This window comes from Myotis daubentonii, chromosome 20 (assembly GCF_963259705.1).
Source record: "Myotis daubentonii chromosome 20, mMyoDau2.1, whole genome shotgun sequence".
In the NCBI taxonomy this organism is placed as follows: Eukaryota; Metazoa; Chordata; class Mammalia; order Chiroptera; family Vespertilionidae; genus Myotis; species Myotis daubentonii.
In genome coordinates, this window is record NC_081859.1 from 14,520,862 (window position 1) to 14,541,095 (window position 20,234).

Sequence of the window (20,234 nt, forward strand, 5' to 3'; positions counted from 1 at the left end):
CCACTCTGCCTGACAGCCTGATTGCCCCTAACTGCTCACCTGCCTGCCTGATCACTCCTAACCACCTCTGCCTCAGCCCTCTGCCCACCGCGGCGGCCTCCTCTGGCTTGCCCCCGCAGCTTCATCTGGAAGGTCATCCGGAAGGACATCCAGAAGGTCATTTGGCTGTCCGGTCTAATTAGCATATTCCACTTTTATTATTATAGATTATTGTATTATTTTCTATACTAACAACTGTAAACATACTTTTGTCCCACCCTGAATTTTCATATATTGTTACCGTATTTATATTGATTCAGAACATAAACTAACTAAACCAGTGCCTCCCAACAGGGATAATCCTGGGTTCTTTGGGAAATGTATGGGGTACTTTTTATAATGGTACTTGAGTGCATTGGGCACTTAGTGGCCAGGAACCAGAGATGCGGGACATCCTGTGCAGGGCAGTTCCAGACAATGCAGAGCTGTTCGAAATCCAGCATGACTTTTAAATATTCAATCAAACATTTATGCCTAGACATAACCTCCTTTCATATATATCAACAAAAAGCGGGGTTTTAACATAGTCTTATAGCACTGAATTTTCTAGGTAAATCAAGGAAAGACTGTTTTAAGAACCTTAGCTAAAGTTATTCAATATTTCATAAAAGCATACCACAAAGGCACCACCATTCATAGTGTTTGCATTATTAATAAAACACATTTTCTGATCTGCATTTTGTACTTCCCTTTTCACAGCGATCATACACATGTACATGACTTCTTAGTTGTCTTCTAGTCTAGTCATGCCTGAGCATTTACATACTAAAATACGCATTGTTTAATTATAAGTTATTTTCATTCTCTCTCTCCTTTATGTTCCACTTATGGAATTATACCGATACTGAACTCTGAAAATAGGTAACTATTAGATTATATTACCTATGAAATTTCATTTCAAGAGTGTAGAGAGTATAATAAAAATTATTACAGAGAGGTGGAATTGGGTCTGAGAGCAGAAAATCCCAGACCTAGAACAATGCTACACAGTTACACACACCACACACATACAGAAAAAATATTTTTTAAATACCAGGCCTAACCAGATATTCTAACCGATGAGATAGGAGCAGGTTCTGAATCACTTTCAATCACTGTGGAGCTTCTATCTGTAGCTAAGGCTGAAAAACCACTGAGCTAGACTAAACTAAAAAGGAGGTCATTCTATATGTTAAATAGACAAAACAACAAAACACTATTCTAAACTTATCACTGAACTATCACACTATGGCATTAACATCTTATAATGTTGAGGTGAGGAAGATGTTTCTAAACAGGACATAAAACCCAGAAACCATAAAAGAAAAGATGTACATATTAAACTACATAAAAAATAAATCACTTCTGTACATCAGAAGGAGAAAACCGAATACCATACACAAGATTGAAAGATATAATACAAACAAGAAAAACAAAATCTAAAACATATATGTAGACAATGCTAAAGGTATCTAAAATGCAAGGTCTTACAAAATAACTAAGAAAAGGATGAATATTTCAATTTTAAAAAGAGAAAGAAAGGTAAAGGACATGAATAAGAAAAGCATGCCTAAGAAGGAAAAAACGAACAAAAAATAGAAACCACACCAATGACCAAAGAAATGCTAGCAGAAATTGGATAACATAGGTGCCCACTAATTTAGCAAAGTTGAATGAAACTGACAACATTTAGGAATGTCTAGGCTATGTATAGGGAAGTGGGGACCATAACCTTATTGGTAGAATTGTAAGTTTCTCCTACTTTATGACGGGTTTTTGGTAATGAATATCAAAATTTTTAGTGTGCATATTGTTGACACAGAAATAACATTTATAATGCAATCAATCCAAACATTTTTTCCCTTTTTATTAAATTTATTGGGGTGACTCTGGTTAATCAAATTATACAGGTTTCAGGTGCACAATTCTTCAATACATCATCTGTACACCATATGGTATGTTCACCACCTCAAGTCATGATTTTAAGAATACTCATGGTAAATTTGTTTAACATACTGAAAAACTGGTAATAATTTTTCCAACTTTTCCTAAAAAAAATAAAAAAGGCTGTTTCTGCCTTTCTTCTTATATTTTCCCATACTGTTTGAATTTGTAAAAATATCATGTATCATATTTATAAGTAAAAGCAAATTATCCTATGTCTAGTAACTGTGATTTGGGGAGAAGCTTTTTATATGAAAGAAAAGGCAAAATTACTGTTTAATAAACACAACTTGTTAATGACTGTTTTGGAAAACCTATAATTCAAAGAATGGTTTACATGTTTTAATATTTAAAAATCACTTCAGTGAATTCTTTTGGTGATACCAATGAAATCTTTTATAATGTAAAGACTCAGTAAGCGGTTTTAACAATTTAGCTTTGTTTATGTTTGGTTTCCTTAAATAAGTGTACTACCAATTACATGCATTTTGCATGTAGCAGGTGTTCAATAGATCTCATAATTTATTCTAGAACTAGTACCATTTAGGAGGTGTAATTTTCTGTATACTTCCCATCAATTATTTGAAATTAAGGCCATCCAAAAAGTAAAAGGACAGTAAACCTTTTAACAATTATCTTTAAACAATGTGTCTTGACCTTGATTGCTTGATTACAAAAGGAGAGGATGATGTGATATTACACTAGAAACAGAAAATTTACTTCTCCCTTCTTACTCAAAACAACCTTTGCACATTCACCTAACATTCCCTCCCTCCTTGGATACAGCTCAATAACACACTTAAACACTGATAAACATTAGGTTTTGGTTGGAATAAAAACTCAATTTTGAGTAGTTTATTATTGTAGTGGGTGAGAAACGAGAAAGGTCAGCACATATTAAATCTGTTCGGGTAAGAAGAACATCTAATTCATGACCTGAGCACAGCAGCACATTTATTCAGTAAGAGGAGTGGACTCGATAACCCGTAAGGCAGCCTCCCAATAATTAAAATCTACAGTTTTGTAATATCCATCCCAACAAATACCTGAATGCATCAGAATACATTAGAAACCTACCCATGTTAGCTTTACATGGAAGTGAAAATTCGTAATGGTATTTTCCTCAGATGCTGGGTCACTAAGGATGGAGAAACTGGCTTAAAATACATTACAAATTATTTTAAGCCAGCTTATTCAACAATTCCACCTGTGATTAATAATTACCAATTATTAATAATTAATAACTGAACACCTATGTAAAAACGTGTCGTGATTTTTTTTCTCGCCATATCTGCAAGAATCACTCTATTCACAAGCAACAAGCTACAGAGGTTTCCTACGAGCAAAACTTAGGAGAGGTGAGTTGCCATGCAACTCATAGGGAAAAAGGACCCAACAGTTTTTCATTCACTTACAGACCACTTAATAGCAAGTAAATAATATCTCCTTCTTTATGCCTCAAATGTAATCCAACACTGAATTACAAGTTAACAGATAAAGACCTGAAAAGCTGGAATCTGGGAAACGGAAATGGGAAAGCTAAGCAGGCTGCCTAACAAGCCTTGCTGACTGACAGGTATTGATTAAAATCTTACATGAAATCTCCTTCGAGCATGCTGGAGACCTGGTGACAGACATGAGACGCATCGCCTTAAAAGCGACGGAAAGCTGTATCACATGTAGAGCGAGAGCACCTTCCCGCTAGCCTTACTCAAAGCAGACAGGTCGGGCCAAATATAAAGGGGTGAGGCGGCAGGATGGTCACAGGGCACGAAGTTGACGGAAGAGAAGAAACAAGAATCAATTAGTACTTCTTAGGAAAATGGTTAATTGAGAAGGCAAATAGTAAGAAAGAGCTTCACTGCCCCAAACTAAGTCAGCCATCATCTACTGCAGGGCACAGGTCCAATCCATTCTGCCAGTTGTTTTCATAAAGTTTTCCTGAAACAGCCACACTCAGTTTCACTCACTCATTTCTGACTCTGACAACAGAATTGAGTACTTATGACAAAAAATCTTATGGCCCACAAAGACTAAAATATTTATTATCCAGCCCTTCGACAGGAAGTTTGCCAACCACGCTGATCTGGTGAGAGACCACTTCAAGACGGAATGAGCTCAGTGATACATTTTATCTGGAAGGGCAAAATAAATCCCTCACGTCTGTGGACTTCTAATCTTATTTGAAAGAAACTTCCGTGCCAGATTAGTGTCCATGCCGGGTTCCAGCTGAACATGGCAGGTGAGGCGCGTGCCTTTCATCTCCCCAACACAAGTAACGACCAAGTGTTTAACTCCCAAAGTGAACTAGAAGGGCCATCAATGGCTGAGAGGGTTAACCTAGTTTCTGTAAGTCAGAACGTGGGGGCAGGAGGACAGACTGCAGACACAGGACGAAGAGGCCACCTCAGGGGGCAGCTGCCTTCAAAGTCTGGTGCTCAGGAGGAAGGAGGGCTGCAGATGGCGTCTCAAGGAATTATCAATATACAGGTGCTGACTGCAGGCACAGGAGTAATGGGGTCACTCGCCAGACAAATGGAGAATGAGAGCAGAAAATCTCAGATCCCCAGACATCTTTTAAAAATATCTTTTTATTGACTTCAGAGAGGAAGGGAGAGGGAGAAAGAAATAGAAACATCAATGATGAGAGAGAATCACTGACTGGCTGCCTCCTGCACATCCCCCACTGGGGATCAAGCTCACAACCCGGGCATGTGCCCTGACCGGGAATAGAACCATGACCTCCTGGTTCATAGGTCAATGCTCAACCACTGAGCCACGCCAGCCAGGCAATCCCCAAACATTTTTAGAAGTAAAAAATTTAAATATGATCAAGTAATTTTAACCTTAATACAGTATTACATATAAAGCCAACTTCTCCACAGAACACTCTGCATGCCCTAACAGTCTAAAGCCTGGCAGAGAGCTGTTTATGAAGTAAACAAAGGGCTTGTCTTTCTTCATTATCCCCACTTTGGTATGATATTCTAGAAATCAAGTCATTAAATCACTCTATTCGGTGCTTACTAGTATGGGATTCATCAAAAATGAATCAAATCATTCTACAACTAAGCATAAAATACAAACTCAAAAATATGATTCACATTCTTAAAGAGGCCTATAATTATCAACATAAAAGAGCCTCCCTCTGCTAATATAGTACTTTTTAAAGGCATATAAATTGCAATTTGATGCAATACCCAGATGCTTATTTTGCTCAGCAATTAATTCAATTAAAAATGTGCATATTATGAATCATATTAAATCCAGCCAAGATGAAATAATTTGAAAATTCATTTGAAATTTATTTACTTACTATCAATATTTCAAATTTTAATAATGCTGTTTTATAGGAAAACTTCACCTGCTCCTCCCCTTTGGTCTCATAATCATCTGTGATGCTCTGATCATGCTAATACAGAAATAAGACTGGCTCCCATACCTAACCCCTCTATACACATGATGCCTCATACAAAGGCATACACAGAGGAGTGCAAAGGCACTGATGAGAAAATACTTTTGCCAATATCAGAAACAGTGCTGTACACAGTGGTAAACATATCCCTGTATGTGTACACTATATCTGAAGCACAGACGAATAGATATCCACCACTCCCTACCCGCACACAGAGATCACCTCTGGAAGCAGAAGTAGAAATGGTGGAAAGAAGCTGGGGAAGACTTTTCCTTTTTACTGGGCATTATTTTATGTTGTGTTGATTTTTATAATGAAATTTATTCTTATATTTCTTAAGTTCAAAAACAAAAGGTGAAAACCGATTCCATCCTTGTGGGCACAAGGGACATTACACCCCGTAATACCTCAGTAGCCTCTCATAAACAACTCATTGATGGCATCGCCCCACACATCACATGCTCAGCTAGTGAACCAAAGTTATGTCCCCCTGGGGAAAACATATTATAGGTTTTATGCTACAAACTCACATCCTCTCTATCAATTTCCACTCCCAGTGCTTGTGCCTCCTGTTCATTACTGTTCATAGTTCAGTCTGTCAGTTTAATTTTGGGCTGCTTTGTAGGTATCCACAATAATTACAATATTTAATGCTGTTCCTTAAGGTTGAGCTAAACAGAGCAGTTTAAATGCATATGTTCTGGCCAATCTTTGACTCCCATCCCACCTCTTCACACTCCTCCACCCCCACACACATATAAGCGTATGCACTCACTGGTGTTATATAAGGTATCTTTCATCATACTAGGTCATTTCCCATTACCTTCTGCAGTATATCTGATGGCGACATTATTATTGATGCTACAGTAAACAGCTAATATATGTGGTAAAAATACATGGACTATCATGAATCAAAATGACATATCCACCCACCACACACCCTCTACTCATTCTAATCGGATAACGGGGGTTTTCTTCATTGTACTGCAAAAGGAGAAGGTAAGTTGGGGAAAAACATTCATGAAAATAGAGGGAAATCAAAGTAAAAATGTTTAGGCGATTAAGAACAGAAAGGAAGTGCATCTAAAACAGCGATTCTCAACCTGTGGGTCGCGACCCTTTTGGTGCCAAACACCCCTTTCACAGGGGTCACCTAAGACCATAGGAAACACATATATAATTACATATTATTTTGTGATTAATCACTATGTTTTAATTATGTTCAATTTGTAACAATGAAATTGGGGGTCACCACAACATGAGGAACTGTATTAAAGGGTCGCGGCATTAGGAAGGTTGAGAACCACTGATCTAAAAGATTTATGTCAAGTAAAATGTGAATTCATCAATTCTATATGTCATATTCTTAACCTGAAGTCCCCTGACACATGCAGCTCTGTTTCATATGAATAAAACAGCTAAAACATCACCATAAAACAGTCTTTCTAGAATTTATTTTGTAGAAAAAGCATGGGTTTGTTTTCATGTTTTCCTTTTGTTATTACTATTGCTAATTATCTTACCTAAATCTGGTATCTTTCTAACTCTGACAGAATTTTTGGTTTACAAAATGAGGTAAAAATAATTTAATTTTTTTCAGATTCCCTGTTTTTATTAGGAAGGTGTTATTTCTAACCTTTTATTTCTATGTATTTAGCTTTGTGTTCCTTGGGAATAGAGTGCATCCTTATTACAAAATAAAATAAGACAAAAATCCAGAAGATAAAGGAAAATACAAAAGAAATAATAACTAATTAGAATGTTAGAGCAAGAATAAAATTTAGGAATAGAAGAGAAATTAAAAGTCTAAATTCTAACTGCCTCAGTTCATTTCCCAAACTCCAGAGCTTACTAGCTCTAGGACATTTGGTAAGCTGCTTGCTATCCTATATCTAGTAAGTTTCCTTATTAATAATATGAGCATAATAATGGTGACCAACCCTCTCAATATTCCTGTAAAAGCAAACAGAATAAAACTGCGCCGGGTACATACCGATGTCTAAGGAATACGAGCTCTTACTAGTAGTACAGATTAGAAAGTTGAGGCCCAGAAGTTTAAGTGTTTTCTCCAGGATAATTTAACTAGCTACTGGCAGAGCTGTCATTAAAACGTGGGTCCACTGAGTTTTCTGTACATTTTTGGTTTCTTTTCCATTAAGACCATGCTGGAGAAATTACTTTCACGAGAGAAAGTGAAATCGCAGAAAGTCCCTCAGATAAGCATGGCCTAGATTTTAAAGAAGGAAAAGAAGAAGCTTGAGGGGGAGGTACATGTGCATACACAGAACAAACACACACAAACACACATACACACACACCCCACACAGCAAAATAAGAAGCAAAAAGGATGGGTGGAGGGTGGGAGCAAGTGACACAGATGGAAAACTTCCAATTAGACTTTTTATTATGACACAATTCATTAGAGCTTAATTACATTTATTACATAATCAATCAGAAGGTTAGAAGTAAAGGTCATGTTGAATGTTAATTACACATCCTTTAAAGAACTTCAAATATGTTAACAGCAGTACTTTCACAGACTGTCAGTTGTTATAAATTAACTCAAACTCTTGGAAGGCAATTTTCCATTATCTTTAAAAATTCAAAATGCATATATCCTTTTACTAATCAATACAACTGAGAAGAAGTTATCCTACAGATTAATTTGTGGAAGTGTGCAAAACTGTGCACAAAAGGATGCCCAGTACATTAGTGGCATTAGGGAACATGGGAAATGTTTAAGCATTCATTAATGGGAAAATTATGATTGTGGTGTATTCACAATGGAAAAAGTGGGATGATACCCAGAGTTCCTCCAGATACACTATTAAATGAAAAACAAAATCAAGGTAGACAGGAATTTGCCAAATAATCTTCATCTGTGTTTTTTTTAAATAAAGGATATAGATATATGAATATGTTACAAAGACACTTAACAGTAGTCATCTCTGGGAAACAGGATTGAGGCCAGGAAGACAAGAAGATGGAGAGGAGTAAAAATTTTATTTTATATAAATATAAATAAATAAATAAATACATATATATATATATATATATATATATATATATATATATCCTATATAACTTTTTACCATATGCATATGGTATTTTTAGACTAAAAGAAAATAAGGCAAAGATTGCGAAGAAACAGAAATAGGCCAACAGGCATAACGGAGGACAAACTGAGGTTCGAGAACTTGAAGATTCACTTATGGCTGAACATCCTTACCTGACACTTAGCACCACAGTATTTGGCAACTCGGCATTGAGAGCATCGCATCAACTTTTCCTTCCTGTGAAAATAAATAAATTTCACATGAGGAAATGAGAACCGTATCTGGTTGAAGACAGGAAACATAAAGCAACATATGGATGCCAGCGTGGTCTGCTCACTCCATCTGGTTGGTCCCTTAGGATTTAGATTTTTGCATTGATGAACATCTTTCACCTTCAGTGTGAGACACGTATATACGAATGTTCTTTTTTTATTGTGATAGAGTATGTGTAACATAAAATTTACCACTTTAACCATTTTTAAATACATACTTCAGTGTGTTTAAAAGATAATTCAAGGGCCAAAATGGAGTCGTTTAAGCTAGCCCCATCAAATGGAGACTTAATTACAGTTTCAGCTCCCCCAGAAATGGAATCTTTAACCAGTCAGTTAGGGACCTCCAGAGCAGCATAAGTTGGTCATCTTCCTGATAAAGCCCTGCCATTGCTTAGATCAGGGGTGGGGAACGTCTGGCCTGAGGGCCTTATAAGACCCAAGAAGTCATTTGGTCCTGCCAAGGCTCTAGGGCAGTGGTGGCGAACCTTTTGAGCTCGGCGTGTCAGCATTTTGAAAAACCCTAACCTAACTCTGGTGCCGAGTCACACATAGAAATTTTTTGATATTTGCAACCATAGTCAAACAAAGACTTATATTTTTGATATTTATTTTATATATTTAAATGCCATTTAACAAAGAAAAATCAACCAAAAAAATGAGTTCGCGTGTCACCTCTGACACGCGTGTCATAGGTTCGCCATCACTGCTCTAGGGTGAGTTAATTAACTGTTCGATCAAATATCGCAGGCTAATTTTTAAGTTGATAATTTGGTGTGGCCCGCAAATGATGTTATAAATATCCAAATGGCCCTTGGCAGAAAAAAGGTGCCTCACCCCCAGATTAGACCAACCATGAGCCTTTGAGCAATGACCGCTTTTCTCTTTGGGGCAATAGCATCTTGGTAAGGTTTCCGTGCAGAGAAAACACTTGGGCAGCAATGAGAGAGGAACAGAAGTAGCAGAAATATAGCACCAGATAGTCCCTGAAAACAATGTTACTTTTTAAAAGATCAACTTATCAATTCCAAATGAAAGACAAACCCACTTTTCTTTAAAAAAAAAAAAATCAGAAATGTACATGTCAAATAAAAATCAGAATTAATCAGTAGGCCTACAGAAAAAGGACCATATATTTTAGGTAGCTCCAACGGCTGAACCAGGAGATAGTAAATGGAATCAGGGAGGCGTAGATTGTGTCTGAAGGTAAAGAAGACCTTTCTGGCAGCAGCAACAACCCAAAAGTCAGTGAAGAGCCCTGAGAAGGGTGCGGGCCCCAGTCACTTTTCACATTCCAGGAGGATCTACCAGGCACGTCTGCTAGGCATGCAGTGCCTGCAGCAGAGGAGCATGAGGTGAGCTTCCTGCCAACACCAAAGTCATGTGGTTCTGTTTCTCCTGTGCAACCGACAAATGCCCCCTGAACCTGAAGATGACAGAGGCTGTGCACATCACAAGGCACACGGTAGTCCCACAGAAGCAGAGAAGTGATGAATACACAATCTTCACAGCTTGCAGAAACATCCTGTTTGCAAAGTGAGTGCAATAAGAGTCTGCAATTACTGAATGAAAAACAATCTGAAAAAGTAGGCTAGGAATGTTATTAGTAAGAGAAAAGTGAAAAAAAAATTACTTCTTTTTTCTCCCACCACTTGAGATAAATAGTAGTATTCCACCTCCAAATTGGATAAGAGATTAAAATTTTTTATACCAGAATAAATGGGATGTTTAGTTCTCCCCCTTAAAAAAAAAAAAAAAAGGGCTCCTTTGTCAGTTGGTCATACAGACCCTGCTCTGCTGATTCAGGCTGCTCAGTGCCCGGGGACAGCGGTTCAGGAACAAAACAAGCCCTCTCTTCCAGGCCTGGGACACAATCAGCTTCTCCAACAGCCGACGCCACTGACATGTGGAAAGGAAACAGGAACAGAGCAAAACTACGCTCTCCTCCAGGACACAAACTCAGGCTGTACGCGGTGCTAGAGGGAACCAGGGTCTCTACAAATGCGAAGAGATTGGCTGCCTCAATCCCAGCAATGGGGTGCTATTTACGGGAGTCTCTCTCTGTCCTTGTAATCAGGGGGGAGTATCCCCCTACTGGACACTCTGTCCTAAGACAGTATGGCCAGTGGCCAGGTGGAGGGAAAGAAGCTTTCTGGATAGAGTATAGAAAATGACTCTCCCATTTCCCCCAGATCTGGCACCGGCAGAACCCATGTTAAACGTCCCATAAACAAATGCTCCTACAACACACCCATATACAGTGTATTTATTGCACAGGCCTCTTTTCTAGCAAAGAGTCTTGATCCCCTGGATCTCCCAGTGTCCACTCACTCACTGTCGGCCAATTAGGGCCAAAGGCTCAGCCTGCACAGGGAAGCCTGGTGACCCCCCGGCCTCTGAAGCGCACTCTTGGGAATGGAGCCCGGCCCTGTCCGCCCAGAAGCAGCCCCAGAGACCCATGTGTCTTTGCAGCCTCCTCTTTCAGCGGAAGACCCCGCCCTCCAATCTTCTGCACACTTTCCTCCTTTAGTTTGTGGCTGATCCTTGTGCCCTTTGGAAAGAAATCTGAGCTTAAAAATAAAAAGACCAGAGTACATTAGGCAGAGTCTACACCACTTACAGTTACTAAAGGGAAGTGTTGACTTATGCGGTGTCTGATTTAGAACCCCATTTCTTCATACACATTTTAAGGAAGATTCTCAATAGAATTTCTATAAACATATTTTTCACACAATTAATACATAAGATGCTCTATGGTATATGAGGAATACTGAATGTCATGATGGGCAAAGTCTTAAGAATAAAGAGCTCCATTTTTTAATGGGAAAAGCCAAAATAACTGAATGAAATATGAATGAAATGTAAATACAATTTTTAAAACAAAGAGACCACAAAAATATTCCCTTAAAGAAATTTTACGTTTGTAAATACCGTTGACATTTCACAATCCTGATTCACTAGACATGTAACCGAGTACTTGGCTGTTCCCCATAAAAATTTCTGAAGCAAATGAAATTTTGCGCTATGAGAAAGAGATTATCCTCCAAAAATCATGTTATTCTATCCAATAGTAGTGCAATTACTTTTACTCCAACCAAATAAAATGTTCTGGAAAATGCTAAACATAATGTACTGCCTTTGGCATAAATATTCATGGCAATACAGTAAGGGGATCTTCCATTTTTGTTTGGAGATGATAATTATGTTGGTGTGGGCCCAAAGGCTTCTTTTTTAAATTAAAGAGATTCACATCCACCATCCACCCAACTATCGAATTGTTTTTAATACAAAGCACCAGATGTGGGCAAAATAAAACAGATTCACAACACAGGAAAGTAGAATTGGTGTGGATTCATTTTTCTATGTTCCCCATAGCTTTATTTCACATTTCTAATGTTTAAAGTACAAAACAAGAAAATGCAATGGTTAATATTTCAGGGAAAATGAACCTATAATTGACAGGCACCATGCCTTCCTTCCTGGGATAAACACCAGCAATTTAAACCCACATTAGCACTTAGCACCGCCAAGTATTGGAGCCAAGTTACTCAAGCAAGACAGACCATCTTACTTAGGCACTTCCCTTCCCACTGTCCTCAGTCCCCTGGATTAACGCTGCTGTCCTGTGGAGACTGTGCTACCTGATGGACACAAACTCCAGGTGCTAATTTGACAAACGTTCAGTGATGGGCCACCTTGGGGACATCACCCTATAAGGTCCTGGTAGTTGGCCTGGAGGAAGGCACCATGGTCACTACTTCTAAGAGCTCATGATGAAGAGGACAGGCCATCACACATCACATGCAGAATGAGCTACAATACGAAACCGAAGGTTTAGAGAAATGGCATAGACTGTGGGGCCTGAGTTCAGAAGAAGGAAAAGTCACTTTCTGATCAAGAGTGAATGGGAGAGGATGGTAGGGCCATTCTGGGGACAAAGAAAGTCCACACACCTAAAAAAATGGTTTAGCAGTTTAGAGTTCAAAGTCTGCAGCCCAACTGCTATAGACCAAATGTGTCCCCCAAAATTCACATATTAAATCCTAACCCCCAAAGGTAACAGTATTAGGAGAGGCCTTTGGTGGGGGGTGCTTAGGTCACGAGGGTGGAACCTTCAGGAATGATTAGTGTTCTTATAAAAGAGACCCACAGAGCTCCCTTATTCCTTCCACACGAGGACACGACAAAAAGACACCTGCTAGAAGCAGGAAGAAGGCCATCACCAGAATGTGACCATGCTGGCACCTTGATCATGGACTTCTCAGCTTCCAAAACGGTGACAAATAAACTCCTGTTGTTTAATAAGTTACTCAGTCTATGATATTTTGTTACAGCAGCCCCAATGGACTGAAACATCAAGGCTACTACTGCCTACCAGCAGTATCCTATCTAATAAAAGAGAAACATGGTAATTAGCGTACGACCGCTACCCTTCCCATTGGCTAATCAGGGAGATATGCAAATTAAATGCCAACTAAGATGGCGGTTAATTTCCATATGTAGGCACAATGCTGGGAGGCGAAAGGGAAAGAACGGACGAAGCCCCCTGTCACTGACAGTGATCCAAAACCCAGGGGGGAGCTAAGAGCCTTTGCCCTGCCCCCCAGCCGTGATCAGAGAACTGGGCGCCTTTGCCACCCCCGACCAGTGATCGCGGGAAGCAGGGGTGGAGCCCGCGATGGGAGCTGGGCAGGGGTGGAGCTGGCAGTCCGGGGAACTAGGGGGTCCCTTGCCCAGGCCTAAAGCCTTGGCCAAAGACATTAGGCCTGGGCAGGGGGTGGAGCCTGCAATCCGGGGAGCTGGGGATCCCCTGCACAGACCTAATGCCTTGGCCAGAGGCATTAGGCCTGGGCAGGGGCGGAGCCTGCAACCGCGGGGAGCTGGGGGTCCCCTGCCCAGGCCTAATGCCTTGGCCAGAAGCGTTAGGCCTGGGCAGGGGCAGAACCAGCCATCGCGGGCGGAGTCAGCGATCCTGGGCAGCTGGGGGTCCCCTGCCCAGGCCTAATGCCTTGGCCAGAGGCATTAGGTCTAGGCCAGGGCAGAGCAGGAAATCGTGGGGAGCTGGGGGTCTCCTGCCCAGGACTAATGCCTCCACCAGAGGCCTTAGGTCTGGGCAGTGGCGGTGCCAGAGATCGTGGGTAGCAGGGGCGGAGCCGGGGATGGTGGGAGCTGGGGGTCCCCTGCCTAGGCCTGATACCTCTACCGGAGGCCTCAGGCCTGGGCAAGGGGCCGATCCGGGGATCGGAGGGTGATGAGGGTCAACTCCTCTGGTAGAGGCATCAGGCCTGGGCGGGGGGCAGAGCCAGTGATGGGGGGAAATGAGGGTCCCCTGCCCAGGCCTGACGCCTCTAGCAGAGGCATCAGGCCTGGGCAAGGGGCCGATCCTGCAATTGGAGGGTGATGGAGGTCAATGCCTTTGGCCCAGGCATCAGGCCTGGGCGGGGGGGTGGAGCCGTCAATCGGAGGGGTGTGCAGGTCCCCTGCTCAGGCCTGATACCTGGGCCAGAGGCGTCAGGCCTGGGCGGGGGGCAGAGCCAGCTATGGGAGGGAGATGGGGGTCCCCTGCCCAGGCCTTACACCTCTGGCGGAGGCATCAGGCCTGGGCAAGGGGCCAATCTGGCAATCGGAGGGTGATGGGTGTCAATGCCTCTGGCCAAGGGGTCAGGCCTGGGCAAGGGTGGAGCCCGTGATCGGGGGAGATGGGGTTCCCCTGCCCAGGCCTTAAGCCTGGGCCAGAGGTGTCAAGCCTGGGGCGGGGGTGGGTGGGGTGCCAAGCCGCAGATTGGTGTGAACTACAGAGGAAGCACCTTTTCTGACCGCTCATTGGTTAAGCTCCCTATATGCCACTGGTAATATTCTTAGTAACTTGGGTAATAAGAATCCAAAACGGTGATCTAGGGTTTTTCACCACACTCCTGGTGAAAAAAATGAAGGTCTGCTGCTGGAGGGCTAAGAAATGTCATATCCTGCCCTAGCCACTTTGGCTCAGTGGATAATGCCTTGGCCTGCCAATGGCAGGGTCTGGGTTCAATTCTGACCAAGGGCATGTACCTAGGTTGCAGGCTCCTCCATGGCCGGGGCCCAGGTCAGGGCTCATGCAGGTGGCAACCAATCAAAGTGTTCCTCTCATTTTGATGTTTCTCTCTGTCTTTCCCTTTCTCTTTCACATTCTCTAAAAATCAATGGAAACATATCCTCAGGTGAGGATAAAAAAATAATAAAGAAATTATTATTATATGAAAGACACATCTTGAAAATGCCTAAAAAAAGTTGTCATTTTTTCATGGTGACAGGACTGGAGTCCCTGTTGATGAAAAAACCTTGCTGGCTGCGGTGACTGGCAGTGGCTGCAGCAGCGGGGTGATGGGGCTGGTGCCTTCCCCTGATCAGCCGGGTCACCTCCCACAAAGGGAGGCAAGAGTGTGGCTTAGGCCCGCTCCCCAAGGGAAACAGGGGAAAGACAGGTTGCTATGATGCACACTGACCACCAGGGGGCAGACACTCATGCAGGAGCTGCCCCCTGGTGGCCAGTGCACTCCCAAAGGGTAATCGCCACTCAGCCAAAAGCCGGACTCATGGCTGGCGAGTGCAGCAGCAGTGGTGGGAGTCTCTCCCACCTCCGTGGCAGCGCTAAGGACATCCCCCACAGGGCGCAGGCTGGGCTGAGTGATGCCCTTCCCCACCCCTCCACCCCCCAGTGCACAAATGTCCCTCAATTTTCTCCTTTGTAAAATGGGAATAAAGTGACTACTCATAAAACTGTTGGGTGGCAGGAGCCTCTCCTGCCTCCATGGCAGCGCTAAGGATGTCCAACTGCCAGCTTAGGCCGTTAGTCGGACATCCCCCAAGGACACCCAGACTGCGAGAGGGCGCAGGCCGGGCTGAGGGATCCGCCCCCACCCAGTGCACAAATTTCATGCACTGGGCCTCTAATATGAGATAATCTATGTAGCATTCCTGCTAACAGTGCCAAACAAAGACTTGAAACTGAATCTGCTGAGTACATTTTCACAGTGCTCAAGATAATTCTATTTTTGTCATATCTCAAAAGAGTTTCTTATGTACCTATTCCATGGTTGCTAAAAAAGCAAAACCCACATGGGCCACAAGCCTGGTCCCCTCCATCCAGGCCATCTTTTAAGACCCACATGTACTACTTGGCTCTAATTTCAAATTTTGACTAGCATCATAAGTGTTTTTCCTGCTCAATCTACATTCTCTGAAATTTCTATTACTGCTATTTTTAATTTGATTAGAATGATTAACTTTAAAATGGTCTGATTCAAGAATCTAAAAACGTTCATGAAAATTTCAAATGTGGAAATTAAAATCAAAGACTATTACATCTACACTAATAAAAGAGAAACATGGTAATTGGCATACGACCGCTACCCTTTTCATTGGCTAATCGGCGAGATATGCAAATTAACTGTCAGCCAAGATGGCGGCCGGCAGCCAGGCAGCTTGAAACTAACATGAGGCTTGCTTGCCTCAGTGATGGAGGATCGTTGGAGGAAACCAACGTTCCCCGCCTGCAGCTGCAGGCCTCTGAGCCTGGAGTTTGAAACATTGTTACAGATACCGCGGGGACTTCAGCCAGCAGATTGGCAACATTGTATGCAAAGGCCAGAAACCTACTTTCAGCGGAGGCCTAAGAGCTGGAGCCAAGCCTCAAGCTAAAGCTGGCCCAGAATAAAAAAAAAAAGAAAAAAGGAGCGGTTGGGAACTTCAGTCACTCCCAGCCTGAAAACAGCCCTCAGCCCCTCACCCAGGCTGGCCAGGCACCCCAGTGGGGACCCCCACCCTGATCCAGGACACCCTTCAGGGCAAACCAGTCGGCCCCACCCATGCACCAGGCCTCTACCCTATATAGTAAAAGGGTAATATGCCTCCCGGCACCCGGATCAGCGTGACAGGGAGCAGTGCCCAAACCCCCTGATCGCCCTGCAGCTCTGTGTGTCACAGGGGGCGGGGCCACAACCTCCCTATTCATCCTGCTCTGTTCATGACAGGGGAAGGCGCCCCAACACCCTGAGCAGCCCTGCTCTGTGCCTGATAGGGGGGAGCTCCCCAAACCCCCCCCCCCCACGGGCCCTGCTCTGTGCGTGACAGGGTACAGAGCCCCAATCCCCCTGATGGGCCCTGCTCTGTGTGTGACAGGGGGCAGCACCCCAACACCCAGATTGGTCCTGCTCTGTGCGTGACAGGGGGTGGTGCCGCAACCTCCCCATCGACCCTGCCTTGAGTGTGACAGGGGACGGTGCCCCAACCCCCCAATCAGCCCTACCCTGAGCGTGACTGAGCGTGGCATCACAACCTCCCAATCTCCCTGCTCTGTGCATAACGGGGCGGCGCCCCTACTCCCCAATCGGCCCTGCTCTGAGCCCGACCAGGGGCTGCACCTAGGGATTGGGCCTGCCCTCTGCCACCCGGGAGCAGGCCTAAGCCAGCAGGTCGTTATCTCCCAAGGGGTCCCACACTGCAAGAGGGCACAGGCCCGGCTGAGGGACCCCCCTCTTCGCCCCCCCGAGTGCACAAATTTTTGTGCACCGGGCCTCTAGTATTTAATAATATTAAAAGGCAATTATAACTTCTAACATTTTGTTTGCTTTTATGCAAGATAATATCTATTACAAATTAAAGAGAAAATTAACATTTTTACAAGAGCACATACTGAAACTTTCTCCATTATGTAATGTTTCTGTACAAAATTGGACATTGTGTGCTGTAGGCCGCTCTAATAATTGAAAGCGAGGGACCTACAGGAGCTTTTCAGGCAGAGCACCTGAGTGGACTGAAGAAAGCTGTGACCAAAATGAACTGCTAAAGAGGGATTTGTTCTAGCAACAACATCTGTGTTTCTCAGTAGGAAACCTCTTCAGCCTCATCTAGCAATTCAATTCTGATAAGTCTAAGAGACATACACAACTTCCCTAAGTCTTCTTGAAATCCAAAATTTAAAAAAATATATATGAGAAAGAATAAAAAAACTGATTTCTTCCCAAAGACTGAAATCAGATACCCTTTAAACATGTAAGTATTGCTAATATACAAATCACACAGCATATATAAAAAAATAAAAGTACCAAGGGTCATATTTCAAAGAAGGTACAAGAATATTTTATCAACATTTTCATCAATGTATTATAACCTAAGCCCTCAAAATAGCAGAGAATGCTCACCTTGATTTCAGTTCCAGAAAACACTATGTCACTATTCATGAATTATCTATCATGCTTTTTCTAGCTATAAAATGAAACTTAACAGCACCATGTTTCTATTTTAGTTTTAACAGTGAGAAAACCAAAGCCAAATTCACTTATTATAATGATCTGTTCATTTCAGCAGCCTGGAAGAATCTTTTCCTGCCTGCTTTAAAAATTTGCTGTTTTATAATTAAGCATATTACTTTGTTTAATCTTTAGCTATAAATTTCCTCAAGTCCTTTTGAAAGTAAGCAACAATAAAATCTCAAATAATTTATTCTCTCTTTTGGAGAACAAAATGACACTGTTTAATGAATAAATGTGCTGATTTAGTCCCAAAATAAAGAAAGCTTAGAAGACATAGAATTAAATGTTAAAGCTTCCAATGCACCATAATTAATTATAAATTCCTAACAATTTTTATAAAGAGTATGATCATTGGCTGACAGCCATGAAATGAGAGTTAACAGGGATGAGGGCAAGGTCTGCACGCCTGTGTGGTCCTACAGGAAACAGGTGATATGGCCAATACAAGGCTCGCTCACGCCCCATCAACCTCACACATTCTACTAATCAAACACCCATCTGAGTGTGAGAATATATTGTGGTAAAATGTAAACATCCCCCCAAAAAAACATTTTATGAGTGCCAGTCATTTGTAACATAGCATGAATGACTTTAATGAGATAATCATGTTGCTTTTCCCCAAATACTTAGTTGAGATTTTAGGAACAAAAATTTCTCTGCGAATAGATCTAGAAAGGGAGCAATTATTACCAGGGTGTTGAATGCACCAAAATGGAGGTTAGAAATGTACTTGGTAAAATTAAGTTTTTTCAATGGGTGAAAAAAAGACTGAAAAGAAAAATGTTGAAATTTTTCTTTGAGTGATATGAATTTTTCTTTGAGTGATTCCCCCCCCCCATTTTTTTCTTTTCTCCAATAACATTACTTTAATTCTACAGTCAAGCAAACATAAACCTGAAAAAAAAGGCAATATAGATTATTTAAGCCTTAAATTGTTTCTGGTCCAAGGCAGAGCACAAGAGAGACACCTACAGACAAACAGAAAGATCAGCGTTAATTATAATTTATCCCAATGTTTGGAATAGTAAACACAAATACATGTCTTGTTTAAAGAAAATTTAATTGGAGAGCCATTTGCCAATATACCCACATATGTAAAACCTCTTTGGGGTCCTTCAGTAATTTTTAAGTTCGAACTGAAACCAAATAATTTTGAAAATCACTAAAGATTTGGCAATGTAGCGGGATACAAAATTAACACCCAGAAATCTATGGCATTTTTATACACCAATAATGAACTCACAGAAAGAGGGGGGGGGGAGTCCCATTTACCATTGCAACAAAATAATTAAGATACCTAGGAATAAATTTAACCAAGGAGGTAAAGTACCTGTACTCAGAAAATTACAGGACGCTGAAAAAGAGATAGAGGAAGATATAAACAAATGGAAGAATATACCGTGTTCATGGATTGGTAGAATCAACATCATTAAAATGACTGTACTACCCAAAGCAATTTATAGATTCAATGCAATCCCCATTAAAATACCAACAGCATATTTCAAAGACCTAAAACAAACTCTCCAAAAATTCATCTGGAATTTAAAAAGACCCCGAACAGCTGCTGCAATCCTGAAACAAAAGAACAAAGTTGGAGGGATCACAATACCAGATATCAAGCTATACCACAAAGCCACTGTTCTCAAAACTGCCTGGTACTGGCACAAGAACAGACATATAGACCAATGGAATAGAAAAGAGAACCCAGAAATCGACCCAAACCATTATGCTCAATTAATATTTGACAAAGGCGACAAGAACGCACAATGGAATCAAGACAGTCTCTTCAATAAATGGTGTTGGGAAAATTGGACAGATACATGAAAAAAAATGAATCTAGACCACCAACTTACACCACACACAAAAATAAACTCAAAATGGATAAAGGACCTAAACGTAAGACAGGAAACCTAAAAATCTTAGAAGAAGCTATAGACAGCAAAATACAGTGGGGCCTTGACTTACAAGTTTAATTCATTCCGAGACCGAGCTCGTTAAGGAGCTTGTTAACTCAAATTACTCTGTCAACTCAATGCAAAAAATCAGCCGAGAGACAGCTGGTATCTCAAAAAACTCGTTAGTCGGGACACTCATAAGTCAAGGCCCCACCGTAGAAGACATTTGCTACAGCAATAACTTTACCCATACAGCTCCTAGGGCAATGGAAACTAAGGAGAAAATAAACAAATGGGACTAAATCAAAATAAAAAGCTTCTGCACAGCAAAAGAAACCATC

At 41.7% G+C, this 20,234-nt stretch overlaps 1 protein-coding gene across 3 annotated transcripts in view; it reads right to left on the reverse strand.

Annotated features, from left to right (window-relative positions):
* The window catches only part of SMYD3 (SET and MYND domain containing 3), a 520,781-nt gene that overhangs the window by 395,713 nt on the left and 104,834 nt on the right, over nucleotides 1-20,234 (reverse strand). For 2 of the 3 annotated variants that reach the window (XM_059677624.1, XM_059677625.1), the window contains exon 2: nucleotides 8,607-8,670. The exons of the other annotated variant lie outside the window; for it this stretch is intronic. In XM_059677624.1, coding sequence (XP_059533607.1) covers nucleotides 8,607-8,670 — 64 coding nt within the window. The remainder of the gene's footprint in view (nucleotides 1-8,606; nucleotides 8,671-20,234) is intronic. 3 annotated transcript variants of the gene reach the window in all.